We start from the raw sequence: 24,942 nt of genomic DNA on the forward strand, positions 1-24,942 counted from the left end.
TGCAATCAAATTACAGCCCGAATATTGCATCAATCTGAGACGACTGAAAACTAGACGCGGATGAAGCATTAGGGCCCGTCAACGATATCATGCATTCTTTGTTCAAAGAAGTGGATTTCTACCTGAATAACAAACTGGTCAGCAGCAGCAGCATGGATACTTACCCTTATCAAGCTTACCTCGAAAATCTCTTAACGTGCGGAAGAGAAGCCAAAAGCACCCATATGGAAGCCTGCGTGTTATGGAAACCTGTCAGTTAAAGATTGCACCCATAAAGGATTCGATGAACGTCAAAAGAAAATCGAGCTAAGCTGAAGTTTAGAACTGATGGGTCGTTTGCATTTGGACATGCGGTTGCAAGAGAAGTATTTGCTGAACGGCGTAAAAGTCCGCCTAAGACTGAATTTCATCAGTACCGTTTTCCACTGGATGGCTGATATTACCCATTACAAAACCATGATCCAAGAAGCCCGACTCTACCTACGACACTTGGAAAGTGTTAACTAAAGTGGAAAACGACATCAGTCACACTATGAGCAGAACTAACGCCAAGTATCCCATACTACGAGTGGAAGTGAAAACCTTCTCCATTCCCGTTAACCAGCGATCGATGATTGAAGATCATATGTACCCAAACGTGTAATCATTGGTATCGTTCGCAATGCAGCCTTCAATGGAGTCCGCAATCAAAATCCTTTCGAGTTTCAAAACATCAATGTGTCCAAGATTGAAGTCCGTCTTGATGGCAAGACCGTGTCTACCAGACCCTTCGAACCTATCTTTGCATAGAAGAATTACTTGAGATCGTACTTGTCCCTGTACGAAGGTACTGGACCGCTAGGGGACCAACACCAGTCACGGTATTTAGTACGACGATTATGCAGGAGGTTATGCCCTGTGGGCTTTTGATATCACCCCAGACCAAGTCAGCGACGAGGGACATTTCCACCCTATGCAATCCGGGCAGCTGCGTATGGAACTTCAGTTTATAGAACATCTGCCCGAGACGTTGAACGTCATCCTCTTTGCTGAATATGATAACACTCTAAAATCAACAGTTTGGGAGAAGTCTTTCTAAACTATTAGAAGTTATGAAAAACTCTCATTCCTCTTTGACTGGTGGAGCCTCTTTGGAAATGGAATGGGATGATATCTTGGAAGCAGAACCACCCACCAAAAAAGACAAAGTCGAAGAAGACATGGTGATGTCCAGATGTCCAGAACAAGGAGACTATTTAGTTTCCTGTTTTGCTAAACACCCGTCGGATACAATTATGGAATTGACCTAGAAAGATTGCTATGGATGTCAAAACGATAATTCCAATCAACTTCGACAAGATAAATGTATGATGATGAGTCAAGAAGAAAAATTGGACGAGTATCTGGAGGACGCTTGGGGTCTGATCTCGTAAGAAGCATTGTTCCATCAGTGGTTGAAAGCTTTGCGTGGCCATTCCTCCCCTTCAGTGACTGATCTGGAGATCCATCGCATTGAAACTCTCTTGGCACAGAGTAGGTAAACAAAGCCAAGAGATTTTCAAGCAAAGAGTCAGAATTATATTGATGACTTATTATCACCTGTGGAAAAAAGAAAAAAGAAAACAAAATGGATACCTGGGAACTTTATTATCTTTTGGAAGAAAAACAATACTTCGTGTACCGCTTCTTGGAATCATGTCATGTGCGCTAAAGATGAACTTCCTCATCGCAAACCTGAAGACCATCAAGTTTATGTTCTCAGCACGGACGAAAGTCATCTATAAGGAACCCACTGGGTAGCCGCCTACTGTGAGGTCAAATCAGAATTGAGGACTCCATCACCACCACAGCGTCAGCCACAGCCACAACCAGTACCACCACCAAAGATGCCTGCTGTCCTTCAAATAGAAAATTGGGACGAAGAATTGGAGAGGCAGAGGCAAGAGTGAGTGCCTCAGCGTCCTCAGAAAAAACGAAGACAACATCATCCACTGGTTTGGAATAGAAGAAGGAGGGAAGAAAAAATCTTCACTATCCCTCAAAGTGAAAATTGGGATGATGAGGACACTCAAGCAACAGTCAAATGGAAAAATGATTGGAGCCACCGTTACGTGTGTGGGGCAAGACCTGGAAGGTGCAGGCATTAACATGTGTATTTGGAGTTTAAAACCCAGCCATTCTAAGTGCTAGCCAGATATCTAGAAAAGAGAGACTGATCAAGCTGCCAATCGGGGCCCCGAGTGGCCGAGTGGTCTAAAGCGCTGTCCGTCACGGATCACTGCCATCTCACCTCTGTCTGCATGGGTTCGAGTCTCGGGCTCGGCAAATGTGGATATGTGAGAAAGCTTGCCGGTAGCTTCTCGTGGGTCGGTGGTTCTTTCCAGGGTTTTCCCGGTTCTTCCTCCACCATTAATACTGCCCGCCATGCATAGCCTATCTTGTGCTGAAAAATGGCGTTAAACCCTATAACAACAATAACAACAAGCTGCCAATCACCTGTTTGTGTTTGTTAGTAGTGTTTGTATTTGTCAGTGTATATGTCTTTCCCTTAACACAAAAACCACTACACTCATGAGTGATTGTTTTGTGTGAATGTGGAGTAGTGTGACTAGAATCACTGACTCCTTTACTGCTTTGATAGTGTATGTGTGCGTTCGCGTATGTGTGTGTGTCTTTTCTCCCCATAACAAAAACCCTTGTCCCTACTCGAATGAGTGTTTGTTTTGGTAGAATGTGAAGTAGTGTGACTATAAACACTGGCTAATTTGCTGGTGTGATTGTAGGTAGTGGTGTGTTTTTAAAACAATAAAAGCTTACCTTCTCCACTTTGTAATGGTAGAAAATATAAATTTATTTGTTAGTATAAGTGTGTTGAATTGTATAAAATTTATTATTGATTAGCACTCAAATTATTATGGGATTTTTGGGTATGTGATATGGGTAGTTGGTGAAAGGTATATAAAATATAGCGTTGGCCACTTGCGCCATTCAACACTGAATAAACCAAGACGGCAACGAACAACCTTGAAAAGCTACAAGAAGTAATCGATGATTTGGGGATGATGGACGAACTGTTAGTGAAAGCGGAGTATGGATGTTATAGCCCTCACAGAGTGAAAATGGAAATCCACAATTTGAGGAAGGCCAAGGATAGACTGGAGGAACTCATCAGACAGGAAAAAGAAGAAAAGTAGGATCTGGAGGAGAAAGAACAGATTAAAGAGTACAATGAAAAATAATGAAAGAGGAAGAAAATTAAAAGACAAAAAAGAGGAGGAGAAGTAGGAAGAGGGGGAAAGAGAAGAAGAAGACGAAAAATGAAGTGAAGAAGATAAGGAACGGATGGAAAAGAAGAAGAAAAGAAACAGTAGTAGAAGAAGAAGGAGAAACCCAAACAGGCCCGTTGCAGGGCCACTCCTTTGCCTCGAAATGATGCATATTCTCTGTTGCCTAAATTTGTTTAGCCGATTGTAAAGTTGTTTGTTTGATCGATTTATGTACATAAATATATGGATGTATATGACTCTAAAACTGTCTTTAACCAACTGATTCTGAAAATGCATAACAGCACGTGCAGTTAATATGTATAAATACGCATGGTTAGCCGTAATTGGTCAATGCACGTTTTTAATTTCAACAGCATTGGCGTATGTCTAAAGAATGCATGAACAGATTACAGAGCAAGTTTGCACGTATATTAGAAAAACCTGTAATTTATATAAGTACTATTTTCTTTGCAGCTATATTTTGAGTTCCACCCAAAAGTCACATACTTCCCAATGCGTTAGACTTTTACTCAGTTTTCAGTTCCGAATATTTCTCATAAGAACTTGTCAACACTCAGTACAATAGAAATGCGTGCCATTATAAAAGTAAAGTTTCACTAGAGTATCGTCGAAATGATTCGTATGCATGAAAAGCTGCCCACGATTTTGTAAGAGAAGCTAATTTTATATTTAAGTGTTTAATCCGGCAATGTGATTGACTGAATCAAAAACGACTTTCTTTTATAAAACTGACATAATGGTTTAGCAAGATGTTTACTGATATATATTCTTCAGAATATTTCTAACATAAAATGACGGTAGACATATACACCAATACCAAAACCAAAACAGAAATAGTAGTTGTTTCGGAAACTCTTTATAAACTTTTTCTAACCAGACCGTACTATCAAACACCGACGTCATTCAGACTCCTGTGTAGTTTTACCCTTACAACTTTTTGCAAATTTATATTATTGTAACTATTTTATGTTTTTTTCTCCTAAAGTTTGTCAAAACTTTCAGTAGATTCTCAGCAGTACGAATGCAAAGTTCCATAAGAAAATCATTGACTTTAAAAACGTTATGTTGTGAACAGATAGCCATATCCGTCTACATGTAAAATAATTTTGCAGGTTCACGTGCAGAATGCTACGTTGGCTGGAGGAGTTGCCGTAGGGACCTCAGCACATATGGTCCTTCATCCATGGGGTGCACTTTTGATGGGGTTAGCTGCCGGAATGCTGTCTACCCTGGGATTCCATTTCATTCAGGTGCTCTTTTTGGTTGCATATATCATACGTCATAGGCCCAGAACTACCGTGTCGTATTTACCCTTTACACACGAAGAAAGAGGGATTATCCGTAAGAAAAATGCAGAAATCAGTTACAACTAATAATACACATATGATATATAGTCCCATGAGCTTCGGTATTTGAGTCATTTCAGCAAACGATAGGCTATACATGGCGGCCAGCATTAATGATGGAGGAAGAACCCGGGAAAACCCCGTAAAGAACCACCGACCCACGAGAAGCTACTGGCAAGCTTTCTCACATACCCACATTGGCCGATTCCAAGACTCGAACCCACGCAGACAGAGGTGAGAAGGCAGTGATCCGTAACGGAGAGCGTTTTAGACCACTCGGCGACTCGGGGCCCCGGGAATTTCAGTTAGAAAAAGATTTACTTCTCAACTGCCGTTCACAGTAATTCGATATTTTTGAAACAACTACGCTGCAGTGGGAGATCAACTTTTCTGAAACTGAAGAGATAGAAAGTTTAGTCCGATTTTGTCATCGCAAATCCACCTAAAGTAAAATTCCATAGGAAACATGTAAAAGGTTTGATGGGTTCGAAAGCTATAGAATGACTCATACTGGAATACTATAGGAATGCACAGAACACGAAATTCTGTCGAGAAAGCAGTTGATGTTCCTATAAATCCGATAGATGCATACAATGAAACTTGGGGTTTTTGGTATGTTCTTTTTTTTGACGAGGACACTTTGGCTCTTGGTATTGATCAGTTAATAGACATTGACTATAGTTATTCTCTTTATACTACTCATTCTCTCCATTCTAATGAGGGTGACAAAAGACAATCGCTCGTTGTCGAACAAGATCATATGATCTCTTATTTGTTTCGGAGTGCTGTTAGCGAGCTTGAACCCACAAAAGTACTAGTTTGTTATTTTGTGGAAAATGGGGTCATTATGAGAAAATGGGGACCATCTAAGGTACCCGCTGTTGACCAGTGGTCAGTGTGCAAACAGATTGTTTTTCCTAAGTCATATTAGATGGGAATTCTTAGTCTAGCCCACGAAACTACCTTGACTGGTCATTAAAACTCATCACAAAATCTTGAAACATTTTTATTGGCCGAACATTAATAATGATGTTTCTAAATACTATAGATCTTGACACAGTTGTAAAGTGGTAGGAAAACCCTATCAGAATATACCTACGGCTAATCTGCAATATATTCCTGCATTTGACGAACCATTTAGCAGAATAATGATAGACCGTGTCGGTCTCTTGCCTAAGACCAAGTCAGGCAAATAGAGATAAATATTAAAACTAAAACCATAGTAAAAGCTACGATAAAATTTTTTTTTTTAAATTTCTTGGTCTTCACAAGTCTGTCCAGTCTGATCAGGGGTCCAATTTTATGTCTGGAATTTTCCATAAAGTTATGCACGAATTAGGCTTCCTTCACTTTAAATCTTCTATCGCCCTGAAAGTTAAGGACTTTTTTAATAATTTCATCAAATTTGGAAGAATATTAGTCGGTTACATTATTTTTGATAAAGGAAACCATTGGGATGAGGGTGTTCATTGGCTGCTATTTGTTGTTAGAGAATCAGTTCAAGACTATGTACGGTTTGGTCCTTTTCAACTAGTTTCTGGATATACAGTCCGTGGACCATTGAAGTTTTTCAAAGAAAACTTAATTAAAATGAAGATTCCATGATTAATCTATTTGACCATATTGTTTTGCACGGTCAAGTTAAATCATTAGAAGTTACGGTCAAGGCTATCTCTGAATTCCTGGTTCCTTGTAGTCGAATGCAACTGGAGCGATATTTGGATATGACTGGATATTATCGGAAAGTTTGCTCAGTTCATTCCATAATTGCTGAACCAGTTTGTTGAGTAAGAAATGCAAGTTCCATTGGTTTCATAAATGTCGTGAGACTCTGATAAATTATTGATTATTATTAAGAGTTCACCAGTTCTTTCAACTCCAAATTTAAGTGAATTACTTAAAATGTATGTTGATACAAGTGATATAGGTGTTGATGGAGTACTGATTCAAGAAGAAACAAATGATGTGGATTATCCAGTTTGTCATTTTTCTGTAAAGAACAATCTAAGCAAGCACCAGAGAAATTAATCCCACAATCGAGAGAAGGAAGTTTGGCTTGGATATTGGCTCTGCAACACTTGGAAGTGTATATTAGTTCAGCTCCTTCTCCGTTTCTTGTAATTGTGGCCTACATCCTTGTCTTATTATTGTGTATTTGGTTTTTATATAAGGTTGTGGTAGAACGAATATTCATTCATATCATAAGATCAGTCTTTAGAGTCATTTAATTTGGGTTTAGAATATCTAGGCTGTTGGTACATCACTCTATCCAGGACAATTATTACATCAGCACATTCATTACTGAAAATAATTCAGGACACTCTTTACTTGTGTAATTGTAATAGAAGTTTTAGGATTATTTGGGATTGGATTCACAATACCGTAACTTCCTCTAACATTTTCACTTTGTAAGTTAGAGAAATTTTATTTGTTGACTTTTATAAACTTGCTGGTTTAAATTATTTCTGTTACTTAAGTTTATATCACATATCCGTAATAATACACGCCTTTCGAGTCTGTGTTGAATACACATTTGTGGTCTTGCGGACTAAACGTTTGGAATATGTGCGGACTAAACATTTGCTGTATGTGCGGACTAACCTTTTGGAATATGTGCGGACTAAACGTTTGGTGTCTGTGCAGACTAAACGTTTGGAGGAACTATACCAACTTGTTCCATTGCAGCCATTCCTTCTGAAGTATCTGAGGATCCACGACACGTGTGGCGTCAATAATCTTCATGGAATGCCCGGAATATTGGCGGGAGTCGCAGGTTCCATTGTTGCCGCTTTGGTTAGTGAGGACGTGTGGGGCAATAGGTAAGTGAAAGCTCTTTCTTGTAGATCCGATTTGTTAAGGAGACTGACCATTTACAGTCGTACGTTATGCATTAATTATTTTATTTGCAAGCCATATATATGCCATCTTAATATATCCGAAATATTTTGTTTCAAAAATATATTTTCAAGTTATAGGATAAGTAAATATTGGTTATATCAATTGGTGATGTTGAGACCACTTGGAATTACTCCCCGTAGATATATGCTACTGAATCCTTTGTCAATGTCTTCGGTCTGATTGGTTGAGCATAAATATTGTCCTTACTGGTAAATATGTACAGTACATCAAGCATTACAATATCCCTCAAAACGAAACAAATATTTATAGGTTGCTGCATTTGTATGGGAAAATATGAACGAGTTTTTCGGATGGAATACTGCACGACCTTGGGAGTGCAGGATATCCATCCGACAAAACGAGTTCATATTTTCCCATACAAATGCAGTAACCTTTTTACTATATGCTCATTTTCTTATTCTACCTAAGGCTTAATTATATAAATAAAATACACTTCAAGAAACAAAGTAAATAAATTTATGCCTTATTCCAAAGTAAATATACAAGCGCAGATTCATCATTACACAACAACAACATTATTAAGGCGCACATAATTCCGCCCAGATAAATTTGAACTTGTCGCGCGCTAGACATAAGATTTTTTTAAAAAAATGGCGTATTTGTCTACTTAAAATTGAAATTTGGAGTCATATTGTGAATGAATGCGCATTGCAACAAGTTTTTCCATTTGATCTGGAATGAATAGATTTTGGCATTTTTGTCGATTATACGAAATTTCGTGATTATGGACTGGATTGATCGGCGCAAATTGTACGTGAAATACATCGGACTGAAGCAGCGCGGGAGAAGCGTGTTGACATCTGCAGGTGTGTTTGTTCTGTCATTGACTATTTGAAATCATAATGTGGGAAAAATATGAAGTCCTTCAATTGCAATTATCAAAAAAGACGCTATTGAATTTAATGTTTATTTCATTTTGAGTGCAGTAAGGGGGATGTAATTGCACTTGGAATATAGTCGAAATTACAGTAAAATTTCGAAATGTGTAATCAAGCTTGAGAACTCATGACATGGCTCATGTAATTCGGATTTCCAGAACTAAGAGAGTACATTTTGAGGAAATTCAGGATGTAAAACTGTAAGTATATTTTTTGCCATTCTTGTTACCAGCTAAAGAAAAGTTTATGCCTTGTCATTTGCATGTTATTTGTAAGGACCCAGTATGGCGTCTACTGTATACCTAGCCTAAATCCTAAACATTGTATAAAAAAAAGTTCATGCGGAATGGCAGTCCACGAAATATCTGCTTTAGTTCATTCAGAAACAAATTTCATCGACCAAAACGTAAAGCGCCTACTACGTGAGTGTACATGATTTGTTTACAAATCAAAAGTGCTGGCGTCTGCATCCATTGTTTGTTTACAATATAAAGTAGTTCCTTTATGCACGTGAATGCAATATGAAGGTGTGCAATATCGTAAAATACTGAACGATTCTGACAATGCAAAGTTAACGGAGAAAAAAGTGAGCATATAATAATGATAAATATTTTGATTGGATACATAGATGCATGGATGGATGGATGGATGGATGGGTGGGTTTGAGGGTCGGTGGATGGATGGATGGATATATATATATATATATATATATATATATATATATATATATATATATATATATATATATATATATATATATATATATATATATATATATATATATATGTGTGTGTGTGTGTGTGTGTGTGTGTGTGTGTGTGTGTGTGTGTGTGAGAGAGAGAGAGAGAGAGAGTCAGTTCACTGTGATGTACCGTTATTGGCTGTTTAGGTCTAACACTTTTCCTTACAATATAATCAGTAAAAAACGACTCTAGCAGCTTGTAAAGGTCTCTTTTTTAGGCTTTGTCTGCAAGATCAATCACTACTTTCTCTTAATGTTATCTCAGATTGAAATTATTTTTATATTTCGTTCCTTTGGATACTCTAGATCATATTGAGGTTATTATCAAATAGAAAGATTACATGTATGATAGAAAACACTCCTTGATGGCTACTAACTCTTGAATAAACATATAAAAACATCATTGTTACCAGTACGTCAAGGAAATATGTCTCTACATTTAGTAGCATTCATGGCACATCAGCACACTGGTGGTTATCTGGTGACATCGACAGGTAATGTTTCAAAGCGTAATATTAAAGAAATGTAAAGAGAATGAAGACGATTTGAGATATTTAATAAAACTAGAGCAAAGCACAGCAGTAGCCCTCATTGGGACATAATGTAGTAAAACTCTCCATCTAACATTTTGTTTTCTTCAACTTTACTGCGCGATTACGTGTTTCTGAAGATAACGTTTTTACTGGTTCATATTTGTTTTAACTGTATACTTATTATAGCCGGTTCGATGTGTTCTCCCAAATGGTTCCTCCAGCAAACACAACAGAATTCTTGAGCTTGAACAACACTTACCAGCCGGGATTAGGGCGAAGTGCTGGGGAACAGGGCGCTTACCAGATAGCCGCATTGGGCGTCACGTTGGCCATGGCGATTGGGAGCGGGATTTTTACAGGTGGGGCAATTAGTTTCGTGGCAAGGTTGTACATACTTAACACAAGTACAGCATAATGCTTTCGAACTTAGGTATGTAGAGAGATAGGGAAATATGTCGCCTTTGTTCACTGATTGGTTGATTCTGTAACATAATAAGTATTCGTTTAGAATTAAATGTTGTTCTTAATGAGTAATGAATGTCTATAAAATTAAATTCACCATTAAAATATTATTGATTTTTTGAAGATTAAAGTTAAACTTTATTTTTTTTCCAATCAATCGATCGCGTACTTCCACAGCGCAAAAATTCTCCTCACGAATATATCTAATTATAGATAGACGGATGAATATATTCCACAGATTATATGTTCGAGTTAATTTGAACCCAAAACTGTAACTTTAAGCATTTCATTAAGTTATAATTGAAATAAACTCATTTGATGTCCATTTAAAGAGATATTCCGTGTTACATTTTTTTAAATATTAAATATTGTATAATACCTGTTTTTATATAATCTTCACACCTGAAAGGATATTTTGCCATTAGAAACTGCTAGTTACATCACACAGTTGTAACTTGCAACTTACATATCGAACATACTTGCTTACTAGTTAGTCATTCCTGATGTTGGAGCTAAAATATTAACCGGTAAGCTTTATTTTCGATTCACGATTAGCATGATTAATTTGTTCTCATGTGATAATACCAGTGATCACAACATTGTCCTTTTATTTTATTCTGAAATTAAAATCTTCGTGCTTAAAACAAAGCACAGTTGAATTTAAAAAGAACAGTTATTTTGTTCGTTTATTTGAGGAAGTGCATGATTCCGCTCTACAGTCTCGTACTTATCGCAGGGTATGATTTGTAAGGAAAAGTAATTCGAGATTTTTCTCACTGGTAATTCTTGTTACTTAAAAAAGACCTTGCTTATCTTAGGTATTGTTATACCAACTTTTAACTCCCTTTACATTGGCGTATGATTGATGGGTGTAATTCGGGTCATACAGCGTTCAGGATGGCCTTGGTTTTGTTACGCATTTAAAACAAATTGCTATCTCCGTTTGGTCATTTTAACTTCGTGGATTTCAGAGGAAAATTGAAAAGAAAATCACTTGCTGAAAACCTTTTTGATTTTTATATTTTATAATTCATTTATTTCACTTTCATAAGCTAGTTGTTTCTATTCTGGCAAATTTATTTTCATACTATAACAACTGCTAAAGTTAATGCTCTTAGTTCGCGTGAAGCTGTTAGAGGTCTTTCTGTCTTAAAGATATTTTACTTCCAGACGAATCTGAATTGGAGACACATCGTGTTGTATGACACAATTATTATTCCGTATATTTGTACTTCTTTTGAATTGGTTAAAATGTTACCTATGGTAAGCAATGACCGCTAATAGAAAATATTATTTTTACTAATGTAATGTTCCACAATGTCTATTCATTTGCTGATACGTCAGTTTACTGTTTCTAATACGCAAACACAATGCCATCTTGAAATCTGTGTAAATAAATAAATAATTACGTCGAAGTCCTCAGCTGTCTTGAGATTGTTGGGTCACAACTTACTACGCACTTCTCCTTATGAAATGCTAAGGGGATATACTCTGAGTTACGTTTTCAACATAGTCATACTCGATTGAAGAACGATATTTTCAATGTGGATTAGTCAAACTTCCGTAAATTTCTAGTACAAACTGCTGCACTACTAAGATCTGTTTATATATATGCTGACATTTCCTTGTTTATTTTTATTTACATCGCCATTTCTACATGCAAAATAACGGAACCGTATGAGTACCTGTTGAGTTGTCGAATTGTTATATTTTAAAACACGAGAACCATTAACTTAACGTGTTTGTTTAACCCCAGGTCTCGTTCTTAAGATACCAATTTTTGACGAGCCCCAAGAACACGAACTCTTTGATGATCATCACTGGTGGAACGTGCCGGCTGGCATTCCTGGAGACGAAGGAGAGACTAACGCAGACAATATGTGAGCTATCAATGTGCTTTCTTGCAGTCGGATGCTTTTTAATTTTTGAAAACATTTTATATCTGTTCTGGTACCAGAAGGAAGGACTAAAGTAGGCCAACCATATTGTTTACATTTCCGATCTACAGCTGAAATCCGTATTTAGAAAGGAAGAATAATTAGTTGATATGTTAGGACAATTTAGCCACTTTATTTAGAAAAGAAGAATAATTAGTTGATATGTTAGGACAATTTAGGCACTGTATTTAGAATGGAAGAATAACTAGTTGATATGTTAGGACAATTTAGGCACTGTATTTAGAATGGAAGAATAACTAGTTGATATGTTAGGACAATTTAGGCACTGTATTTAGAATGGAAGAATAACTAGTTGATATGTTAGGACAATTTAGCCACTTTATATAGAAAAGAAGAATAACTAGTTGATATGTTAGGACAATTTAGGCACTGTATTTAGAATGGCAGAATGACTAGTTGATATGTTAGGACAATTTAGGCACTGTATTTAGAATGGAAGAATAACTAGTTGATATGTTAGGACAATTTAGGCACTGTATTTAAAATGGAAGAATAACTAGTTGATATGTTAGGACAATTTAGGCACTGTATTTAGAATGGCAGAATGACTAGTTGATATGTTAGGACAATTTAGGCACTGTATTTAGAATGGAAGAATAACTAGTTGATATGTTAGGACAATTTAGGCACTGTATTTAAAATGGAAGAATAACTAGTTGATATGTTAGGACAATTTATACACTGTATTTAGATTAATCCTTCGCACAAGCAAGACCACAATAATTAACTAGAAAAGCTCCGTTTACACGGTTGAGGGAGTTATATCTTTAAATTTAAAGTTAACACGTTCTTGCATGTATATTTTATTGGATAAATATGGAAAAATAACACTTACACATTTCCTTCATTTGAATGATTTCATTTTTCATCAAGTTGAGGAAGAATCGCAGCAAAATCGGTAAAATATCAATAACAATCCTATCTTACACGTGTCCAACATCACGCATTCAGACTAAAGGAACACAACTTTTCACTGCTATTTACTTCAAAGAGTGGTGCTTACATAAAATTCTCGGCTTATTTCACCGGGGTCGCTAACATTTGCAAGGTTGAATTATTTTTCAGTCTTGAGCTATTGTCAGAAATATATTTAGGTACTTAGGTGTCAGGAGGTGTTGAAAATAATTTTCATCAATAATGTCTGAATCTAAACAATATCACTGGTCAACAGTGAAATCATTACTGACTTGAAAAGGCCCTAATCTGTAGTATTTTGGTGTGCCGAACACGAATATAACCGTGAAAAATTTGTATTGGCTCTCGTTTTGAAGATATTCATATACCTCATTTTCTATGTTTCACTGTGTAAATTTCTCCAGTAGGACTGCAGCAACATCCGGAATAATGATGTAACATTGCATAATACCATCATGCTCACATCATCCACAGTTGATTGCATCATTTTCTGATGCAATGCAATACTAATGCCATGCGGCTGCTGAAGTAAGTTGACGTCAGCAGTGTACTATACATGTGTAGGCCTATTATACTAATGCCAGGCGGCTGCTGAAGCTGACGTAAGCAGTGTACTATATAAAGCCCAATCAGATAGGTTCAGCATTTAAAATATTTTAGACGTTGTGCGAGACAGTTCAAGCTACTGTTACATAAAACTTATTATTTTATCCATTTACGTACAATAAAGAACAGTAATGCCTCAAAAGTGTGTTAATACCGCGGACAATTTTTGCTATATTTGTGGGGAAGTGACATTTGCCAACCAGAAGAAAAGTATCAATTCTCAAGTGAAGAAGGCATATCATCTTTACTTCGGATGCAATGTTGGTGACCAAGACAAGCCTTGGGCTCCGCATATATGCTGTGCTACATGTACAACACAGCTTTCACAGTGGTTGAATTGCAAAAGGTCATCAATGCCGTTTGCAGTCCCAATGGTGTGGAGAGAGCCAAGCAACCACCTAAATGACTGTTACTTCTGCTTGGTTCCTCCTCTTTCCGGCGGAATAACGAAGCGAAAGAAGTCGAGAATAGTCTACCCAAACATTCCGTCTGCATTGAGACCAGTTCCACATGGTGAGGGACTTCCTATTCCAGAACCTCCAGCAGAATATTCTCTTGATTCATCTGACGAAGACAAAGGTGAGTCGACCTGTTCTTCTCCTGGTCCATCAGCATGCAGTGATCCAGATTTTCACTGTGGTGCATCATCAACCCCACACAGAATAACACAGGAAGAACTAAATGACCTGATTCGTGATTTGGACTTATCAAAGAACAAGGCAGAATTGCTAGGATCAAGATTCCAACAATGGAATCTTCTAGAAGAAGATGTCACAATTACTGCATATCGAAAGCGCCACCAGCATTTGGAGCCTTTCTTCAGAAAGGAAAGTAATCTGATATTCTGTTCCGATATTGAGGGCCTCATGAATGCTTTAAAAATCACTCATGACCCACAAGAATGGAGACTATTTGTGGACTCTTCGAAACTGAGTCTCAAGGCTGTGCTTTTGCACAATGGAAACATTCTTCCATCTATTCCAGTAGCGTATGCTGTCCACATGAAAGAGACATACGATAACTTAAGGCAGCTACTGAATTCCATTGAGTATAACAAGTACAGCTGGCACCTCTGTGGTGATTTGAAGGTAGTTGCCCTTTTAATGGGACTGCAGCAAGGATATACAAAATACATGTGTTTCTTATGCGAGTGGGATAGCCGAGCAAGGGAAATGCACTACATGAGGAAGGAATGGACTCACAGGCAGAATGTAGCCATTGGAGAGAAGAATATCCAACACCCAGCTCTGGTTGAGGTTCAGAAAATCTTGCTACCACCCCTTCACATCAAACTAGGTTTGATGAAGAACTTCGTGAAAGCCATTGACCGGACTTTGCCAGCATTCCGATACCTGCATGAAAAATTCCCTCGACTCAGCGAAGCAAAGATTAAAGAGGGAGTTTTTGTGGGTCCTCAGATTCGAGAGCTTTTCAAAGATGACCGGTTCAACAACTTGCTGGAAGGTGACGCGAAACAAGCATGGAATGCTTTTCGCCTAGTTTCTACAAACTTCCTCGGAAATGTTAGGGCAGAAAACTATAAGGAACTAGTAGAAGACATGTTGATGAAGTATAAGAAACTTGGCTGCAATATGTCTCTAAAGATTCACTTCCTTCATTCCCATTTGGATTTCTTTCCAACTGTGGTATTGTTAGTGATGAACACGGCGAACGTTTTCATCAAGATATCGCAACAATGGAACAAAGATACCAGGGAAAATGGTCCACTACAATGCTGGCTGACTACTGCTGGACACTCCTCAGTGATGCTCCCGAACAGCTGTACAAGAGACAGGCGAAGAAATCTAAGATGTAGTCAATGACTTGATTTTTTATAGGTAGGCTATTACAGTTGACCTTTTACTATTGGAATGCATTTCGTTATGTAAACATTAATTTCTTGCAGATTACAAAAAAACTAGAGCCAATTTTGCAATTTGACTGTCATATTCGTGTTCAGCACATAAAAATTGATAAGAATTGACTAATTTTATTTCAGTAACATGACTTTTGTAAAAATTTGTTGTCCAGTGTATCCATTCCCGTGTCAGAAGTACTCAGGTACTTATTATTATTATTATTATTATTATCATTATTATTACCATTAGCATTGCTGTTTTTATTGTTATATTATCATTACGATAGCAACTGTTTTTTAAATATATTATTATTATTATTATTATTATTATTATTATTATTATTATTATTATTATTATTACGATAGCTACATCTTTTTTAAAGATATGTTTACTTGTGTATTACGCAGGGAGATGAAACATTTCAAGAAAGCGGAAGAACCCAATGGTAGGGTGGACGTCAGATTATAACGGCAACCTTGATGAATGTACTAACATTGCATGGTAATATATTTCTATATCCAAGGCATAAAAAGAAAAATTGACGAATATCTAGAAGTGACACAGCCACTCTTTTTCATTGCCGTTATTTATTTTAGTATATTTTTTAGTTATTTTTAAAATGAAAACCACTAAAAGTAAACCACCAATTTCCCGGCACCCTTGGTTCCAAAGCCTTGCCGGATTGAGAGTTTTGCCTGACCAACCGAGGTCACGCATCGACAGTATAATGCAGTTTCACCTGCATTACATACCTGCTCAGGACTGAGGTGCTCATCAACTACAAGCTTCTGAAATTTGTCCAAAAACTCGGCAACTCCTTCCAGGTTTTTAGACCGTTTTTTCCCCACACTTTATGCATGGAAATTCTATGACGCTTCTTGAACCTTTGAAGCCATCCTTCACTATAGTCACACCCATGTTCTAATTTAATTCCTTTATGAAACAACTGAGCCTGGCCCATTACCATCCTGCCAGACAAGTCCACTCCGTCACTCAGACATTGTCGAAACCATTCCATCATCACTCGGTCATACTCAGTACTCTTACCATCTTTGATAGTTTATCTAATATTCATTTGCTTACTGGAATCACTGTTTGAATAGAACTTCAATAGTCTGTCCCTGTGCTTCTTCATATCGTAAACAGTTGAAACAAATACCATGTGTCACACAGCTTTCGCACGGAAACACCACGGTCCACTTTTTTCAACAGTTTTACTTTATCTTGTTTCGATATTGACTGGTGATTACGCTTGACACCATAACTGACACTTGCATCTTTCTTAAGAAGCCATAGCTTGGGTTAAATGTAAGTGAAACAAGCTAAGAATCGCACAAAATACAAGTATCACCACCAACAACTTAAGTGCAAACACAATCAAAGTGAGTGCGAGCACAGTAAACTAATTTAGCGGTGTTGGGAATTTCAAATGGCGTCTCGTAATTTTGTCCGGATTAAAAGAGGTGCCGGACCATCTGTTGCCGGAAAATCGTTGGCTGACCTGTATATATTAAGGACAAATGTTCTTTCTTAGTTCGAATTTCACGAAAATTCTATGTTAGATCGTACTATTATTGACATTGTGCATATCTATTTAGTGAAAAATGCATAGATATCTAACGATTATGGGACCATGATGATTCAAGCGGCTTAAGGTGTGAGATTAGCAAAAATGATTAGCCATGATCTTGATGGACAAAGTCGCCACAGTCGAGATAGCCATTCCTGCTGATTCAGATAATGTTTTCAGTAACAACGGATGTTTCTAATTTGAAAATTATATCTTTCTTAGGGACGTATTCAGTTTATAATGCAAATTTCACGGAAAATGGATGGAATTAATAAATTTGAATTTAAATGTTTTATAACGGAAGCAATCCAAGCATATTTTCACCAAACTTAAACTTAGTTCATTTTTCAAACAGGTGCTTTGATTAAATTTAAATCTGACCCAAAATAGACAAATTAAACGACTTATTAAAGTCTAGAGTTTAAATTTCAAAACTTATATCAGTGACATTTGGGCCAGGTTTGGGTGGCTTGCATCGTCTTAGACGGACAGGAGGAGAACATTGCCATAACGTGATTTTGTTTTCAGTCTGCATGGGACAAGAGTGACTAAAGGACAACTGGAATCTACAATTGACAAACATCAAGTATTAGATAGTTGTAGTTATGGGATTCGTCATTTTTGTTGCAGTCTTTTATTATTTCGATCTAACATTGATTAATAGACAGATATTGGCAGATAGGTGGAACTTAGCGATTTGCCACTTAATACTAACACAGATTATTCTAAATATAAAATAATAAAAGCTTTAATGATTTCATTCAATTTTCGATATTACAAGTCCTAATCAGGGTTCGAGCGATAAAATGTTCTCACCCACCAGACCGTTTTCTCGCAGTCCTGCGTATGTTTATTTTCCAGTGGAGAAACACGATATGAAATATATCTGTAACTTTCGTCATATAACTTCCAGCTGCAATCACACAAACACTGACAATAACTCTCAGATTTTCATCATCAGTTGAAGCATTCTGTCAGGATAATCAAGACAAATCTTTACAACACATTTAAATCCTAAACATTCGTAGTAAGATGAAGTAAGAATCCGCAAACAGGACATTTTGCACTGAGCGTTCTGGCTACAGATTGTTTCGTTTTGTTTTTAAAATAATTTTCTCATATTTTTGGCTTGAGAACTATATATCATTATTTTTGTATGGACATTTTTGTTTATGCATTTACATTTCCAACACTGCGTTCGCTATCGTTTAATACTAAGCTCGGATGCTGAGTATTGTCGTTACTTTGTCTTGATAAAGATAATTGAAAGTTTACACTTAATTGATACCTTACATTTTACATGGGGGCCCCGAGTGGCCGAGTGGTCTAAAGCGCTCTTCGTTACGGATCACTGCCATCTCACCTCTGTCTGCGTGGGTTCGAGTCTCGGATTCGGCTAATGTGGATATGTGAGAAAGCTTGCTAGTAGTTTCTCGTGGGTCGGTGGTTCTTTCCGGGGTTTTCCCGGGCTCTTCCTCCACCGTTAATACTGGCCGCCATGTATCGTGTGCTGAAAAATGGCGTTAAACCCTACAACAACAACAACATTTTACATGCTTTCGTAAGGTGATGCAATTTTTTTATGGGGAATCTGTTATTTTAGAGTTGCATCTATATTCACAATAGCCATTTTGACATTGAACTAACTTATCGGATAGGAATGTAAAAACAATATCATTCAGTATGCATTGGTGTAAGAAAGGAATATTCTTCCACGGGAACAGAATCTGTACTACGACGCTTAAGTTTTGCCGAGTCTCTGGAGCTAAATTCTGACCCTCGGGTGGAAGTTTCCGACCCTACACAGATACATACGAAAGATTCTATTAAACTGATTTTGACTGTGAGTTTGATAACGCTCTCTCTCTCTCTCTCTCTCTCTCTCTCAATCTAATGGTAGAAATGTTCGCGTGCAAGCTAACTTCAACCACACACACTCTTTTAGATAGGGAGTCGCGGTTGCTTAGTGGCTATCGTGCCGGACTCGCCACAAAAAAATATGCCGTCAAGAATCCTGCCATTGGATCAGGCAGGCTCGGCTCTTGTCGTGTGTCATTGGGCAAAGCAATTTATTCCAATAGCCTTGGTACTTAATAACCCGTTTGAGTTTATGTGCCATAAAACACCAAAGTTACCCAAACCAAATACTTTAGTGTAATAATTTCGTGTACGAGATGATGCCAAAAATAGCACGTTATACAGCTATTCCTTGAACCACGCCTTCAGTTGACATTCTTGGCGTTGAGATGCAACTGGCTTTCATGTAGTGGAAGCTAACATGAACAAGAATGATTGGCTCTTGCTGAAAAATAGAATCCTCCCCATTTTTTTTAGCAGGATAGGAAAATAATCATCGTTCCTGGTCCCTATTTTTCTTCCCTCTAAATGAATTTCACTATCGTGTGGCCTCACTCGACAAAATTTGTTCTGTTATTGGTCTGTGTCTTGTAGCTTTGTTGACGAAATTATGTACCTAATAGTTTGACTAAAAGGGGTTCACGGTGTATTTCTCCAGTCTTTGATCTTCTTGTCCTAGTTGTATATATCTTTATTTGCTTGCTTTTTAACATATAACTCTAATCCATATTTATCCAGATTTTATTATTGGCAATATTAGTATCATAATCTCTGTATATACCTTATCATAATGTTACGAGTCTTTGCTATTAAAATATGCAACAGAAAAGAGTAAAAGGCAGCAAGCTTTGTAACTTCAACAAGTAATTTATTTCTCTAAAATATAAAGTGAAATTTTTTTAAAAAAAGAACTTACGGTATTGCGAATTAAATCCCAAAATAATCCAAGAATAACAGACACAGATCCTAGTAATTTAAATTTTGGACAAGGTTAAGTCCAACATATAATGCTACATTGCAATAGAATGTAATGAATTTTTTTTTTATAAAAAATTAATAACAAAAATATAAATTAAATATAAATAACAAGTATCAGATTAAAGTATTGGTAATACTATCATATTGATCTCTATATAAGTCTTTCCACATTTCCTTTAACCAAACACTGACACCTTTCCAAAATATTAATTTGCCAGCTTGTAATATTAAGAACTCTATAATACAGTAATACAATTTTTAAAACAAGTAGGCCGCCTGATTGTTCCGCATCAAGGCGATAAGTATATTAATTAATAAAGTATTTTAGGTTATGTTTCACAGTTTTTGCCAATGTCACCTTCTCACACGTATATAATCTAGATAATGTTTAATCCATCTGTCCAAAAACCGGGACCTTTTTCACATACAATGATTCAAAATAGTTTTAATGTCTGTCTATATTAAGTTTTTTTTTTCATATTGTAAGTCCGAACTATTCCAAACCTGTCGATATTCAGCCTGTGAACTTATAACAATTGTCCCTGTTCTGACAGATCATTTTCTTGCAACTACACGTGCAAGAAGATGTCCCTGAATTTGCCTTTATACGTACAAAAGTGTAAGAAAATCTAACAGGTTAAACGTTTGCAATTTCATCTGCAAATATTTGATACACATTTGTCACTTTAAACCTGGGCATTCACTTTGAGCGCATAGTTTCACATTCTATTTATGTGGCAATCATACTGAGCTATAGCTGCATCATTTGGTTTATACTGAACTTATCGAACAAAAGTGATTCGCACTAACATAAGCTTTCCTGGGTCCTATTTTAAATGACATATGATCCTATTGTTCGAAATGGTTAGGATTCACTTGTGCAAAATACGAAACTGTTGCGTGGAATAGGAACTTCGGTTCTTTGAACTGTACTCCTCGTACATTTTATTTGTAACTAGACGCGCGAATTTTCGGTCATTTTCACAACACTTAAAATTCAAAATGAATACAAGAGATTTATTTCTGAGTATATTCGTCTAGTCAGCATGTAGATATAGAACTAGAAGTAGAGAAATATTTCTGAATTATTTAGTCAAGAAAAAGCAAAGCAAAAAGATTTATTTTCATACTTTGATTGCATCAAACCAGTAATCTGTGATTCTAAAGTACCAATTACGAGTAAGGTAGGTTTATCACGCCTTTGTTACCCATTGTCTTTGTGATGCCTTTGGTATTTACCAATTGTAGATGAAGTCTGATTATGACGTTTTGATTTTGAAATAATCGCCATTGTTTATCTGACTTTATCGCGTCAGGCGATGAAACGTTATAATTGAACGATTTTTCTCAGGTGGACCACAAACATCACACAATCTAACCACTTAAATCTCGTGACAAAGGGTCGTTATAACAAAGCCAATGAAAAACACAGTTATAAGAATTTAGCCAAGAAAAGTATAGTCAAACGTAACATATAAAACGTTGTATCCATTAACAGAATAAACATTCAATTAACTAATGTCAATCGCACACTGGTATAGAAATAAGTTTTACCTTTGCATTTTTGTTATACATCAAGAAGCCTTCAATGCTGATTTACATACTTACGAATGGACGCGATGTCAGTCTGGTCTGCATTAAGAAATATCAAAACTTCTTCTATGACATGCATTCTAATAGAAGGTGCAGGTAAAACCGTTCGACTTTAATGGACACGGGCAATATAACTATGACATTCATGAGAAAAGTACAGAAATATTGAAACTGTTGGTTGATCGCTTATGATGAACCAGACATTGATCTTTACATATCAGCCGATTCCCTACACTAATAGTAGCAATTTTACCAAAGATTTATCGGGTTAAATATATATTCATAGTTTATGTTAGCCTCAGAGTTTATATTTCCCATGCATTCAGATCTATCAAACAATCAGCAACTGCTTAGTGATCTTATTCTTGGGTATGTTGGTAGATTTTGTATGTTTTGATGTCATCGATATCATGTATAAATCATGTTCAGTTAAAGTGGCTCTCCTATACCTCGGGACAAAGTAGGTAACAGGGACAGAGACAGGTGATATTGTAACAAGAGTGCTTGTTTATCTTCCTTTGAATATATATATTTGCCATGAAATCAAATCACTCACATTTTCATCTGCTTTTGTTTATTTCAGTTCTCTAGTTCTCTCAGGAGCGACCGAATGGAAAAAGTTCACATCATAGCAAAGTGATCACGTGATAATCAAAGCTAACATTTAAATCATCATATTCAATTTCGTTCAACTCCCATTGATAAATACATTATTATTATACGATATGTGTATTGAAAATATTATTTTATGTATGATTTAGAAGATAAATGACAAAATGATATTGTGACTGCATAATTATATACTGCTATGCTAAATATTGTGTGTGTGTGTGTGTGTGTGTGTGTGTGTGTGTGTGTGTTCTTGGTATTTACAATATAAAAAGAGAATGAGCTGGCATCCTGTGGACAGAGGATTCAAACATTTCATGACAAATTTGAAAATAATTCAGGAATTCCAGGCAGAATGGGGACGCTATGTATGCACATACTTTTTCTTATATGTCAACATTAATCACTTTATAAGCTAAACGTAAAGAGTCAATCACGTGAGTAAAAAAGAAAGTAATTGCAGTACAGTCATACGGGTTTTGTTTTAATCAATCCTTTAAAGAAAGGTTAAAACAAGCTTCTTGTTCCTTTTGACCGCTGACCAGTACAAGTTGTTACCCAGTAGGACCTGAGTGACAGTATTGACGGTCGGACAAGATCGATATTGGATCACCCAGTCAATTTTCATAAAATAACATAAATGATATAAAATCTTCATAGTATCGAATTTTTCATTTCCGATTTCCAAAGGCTGTTATCTATCAGGAAAAGATAAACGCTTCTAAAAATAGGAATATGCTAATAAGTTGCAGGATCATCATTATTATTTTTCCGATAGGTCACTTAAAGGATCGATGAGTATAATACATAGAAATGTTCTGTTTTGATTTGTATCTCGTCATAAATGTATTACCCTACCTCAAAAAAGAAAAGAAAAATAAGTATACTGCAGAGAATATATAACTAATCTGAATTTGTAATGCGTACTTTGTTTATAAACTTTGTTTGAATTTATAATACGTTTATGATATATTGCTTGTCTATATTTTTTTGTATCGTGGCGAGTGGTGATCAGAAATGGCTCAAGACAAAATGCTGATTGTTATCAAACTGTTCACAACAGTAAGATGTCATTCTGATTCCTTCTGTTATCAACAGTAAGTGAACCGCTATGAAAATGTTGTGTTAATACGAACAATATAAATCAAAATATCTGCTAATCTTTGTACACTGCACACACTTTTGTATCAAATTATATTTTTAGTGGAATACAATAAAACGATAGCAATAAAACAGTTGTATTATTTCTTTTTTGTCTTTATGATACTTAATTAGTAGATGGTTGTGGTTATTTTTAAAAATAAAATCTGCTAAAGTACGAGTTATATCTCCTGTCTTTCTTTGCCACGAGAATGGAAGATTTTTCCTAATCTGAATGCACACACTCTCTTCCTTTGCCACAATAATGGAAGGTCTTTCCTAACAATGAATGCACACACTCTTTTTTTTGCCACAAGAATGGAAGATCTTTCCTAATCGGAATGCACACACTCTCTTTCTTTCCCACAAGAATGGAAGATCTTTCCTTATCGGAATGCACACACTCGCGCTCTTTTTTCCGTGTATGGTTTATTTGTTGGTCTAATTTTTTTGTCTACAATTGTTTACAAAGAACTTGAAAACAAAAATACTTTACAATTTTCAACGATATGAAGTTACCTTCACCATTTTGCCTCCTTAAAAAGAGAGCAAGCACCTCATGAAAATATAACCATTTTGTTCTCTGCTCCATAAATAATAAACGATATAACGGGGTACATCTAAATCTGTATGTCCCAGATTTTAGCCATCCCTGTCCCTATACCCACAACCACCACTGTCCCATTAAAACGATCATATACGTGCTCATAAGACGCATTCATGTATTACTAAAGAATTGAGCAGTATATACCAGATATCATAAACAGAATTCACAGGGTTTAAGTAACAATACAAAAAGTTAAATGTACATAGCATGTAATACAACGTGCTATATTAGGAGTTTTATTTTTATGCGAATTCACTTGTAAACCATAAATAAAATTTTACCTCAAACTTTATATTATTGTCATTATTCATCAGGATTTATCTACGAAATATGATGACAAATGCTTCCAAACTAGTAAAGCATTTTCCTTTCAAGTGTTAGTTTTTGAGATAGCTGTCTTTCGAAACTCTTCTACATAATAAGAGGGGTAAAATGTCAATTAGTTCCGATATTCGAACCTGCAAGCCCGGAATAATAAATGTTGTTAAATAAAAATAAAAAAATAAACGAACAAATAAATTGTTTAAAATTCACTGCGTATTATTTTCGAACGTATTTCATCATCAGTGCAAAACACAAAATGTTGAAATGTTGATGACTTTACTACTCTGGGATACGCAATTGGAATCCATATTTGTTTGGTGTATATGTGAAATAATGGGATTTGTTATCAACCATTATGAAGGGAGTTGTAAAACTATTTTGTTAAAAGAAAATATTTGTCAATACGTAGACGGACTTTGTCCGTAAATGTTTCATAAAATACTAGACCAATCGCGTTATTCATAGGAAAGGAAAGACACAAAAAGAGAACAACAACGCCTAGATATCAACGTGGGTTCTAAGTAAGTGTGAGTGCTTGATGAGTGTTTAGTATCATACAAATATTTAGCTGAAGTAAAGGAGCTGTGTTTTAAATCTCATTTCGAGTTTGAAAACAATCAAGATCAAAAGTGTCATGGCGCTCATTGAGAGTAACAAATACCAAGTATCGCTTATTTTTCGCTCTGTAGAAAAGGCAACAAAGGACTTGGCAAATTTCAACGCAAAATTCCGAGGAAGGTGCATATTTTTTTCCCGTAATCTATATATGGTATGTACTTG

General features: G+C 36.2%; 1 protein-coding gene across 3 annotated transcripts in view; it reads left to right on the forward strand.

Moving 5' to 3' along the window:
- LOC149794287 (ammonium transporter Rh type A-like) overlaps positions 1-23,326 on the forward strand; it is a 110,948-nt gene extending 87,622 nt beyond the window's left edge. For 2 of the 3 annotated variants that reach the window (XM_089968442.1, XM_089968441.1), the window contains 6 exons: positions 4,379-4,516; positions 7,298-7,431; positions 9,871-10,043; positions 11,903-12,026; positions 15,892-15,985; positions 22,066-23,326. In XM_089968442.1, coding sequence (XP_089824568.1) covers positions 4,379-4,516; positions 7,298-7,431; positions 9,871-10,043; positions 11,903-12,026; positions 15,892-15,952 — 630 coding nt within the window. In that variant the 3' untranslated portion in view covers positions 15,953-15,985; positions 22,066-23,326. The remainder of the gene's footprint in view (positions 1-4,378; positions 4,517-7,297; positions 7,432-9,870; positions 10,044-11,902; positions 12,027-15,891; positions 15,986-22,065) is intronic. The other variant, XM_089968443.1, reaches the window with a different exon arrangement.
- Positions 23,327-24,942: the final 1,616 nt, after the last annotated feature.

This window comes from Sinohyriopsis cumingii, chromosome 8 (assembly GCF_028554795.1).
Source record: "Sinohyriopsis cumingii isolate HCF-2022 chromosome 8, ASM2855479v2, whole genome shotgun sequence".
NCBI classification, from domain to species: domain Eukaryota; kingdom Metazoa; phylum Mollusca; class Bivalvia; order Unionida; family Unionidae; genus Sinohyriopsis; species Sinohyriopsis cumingii.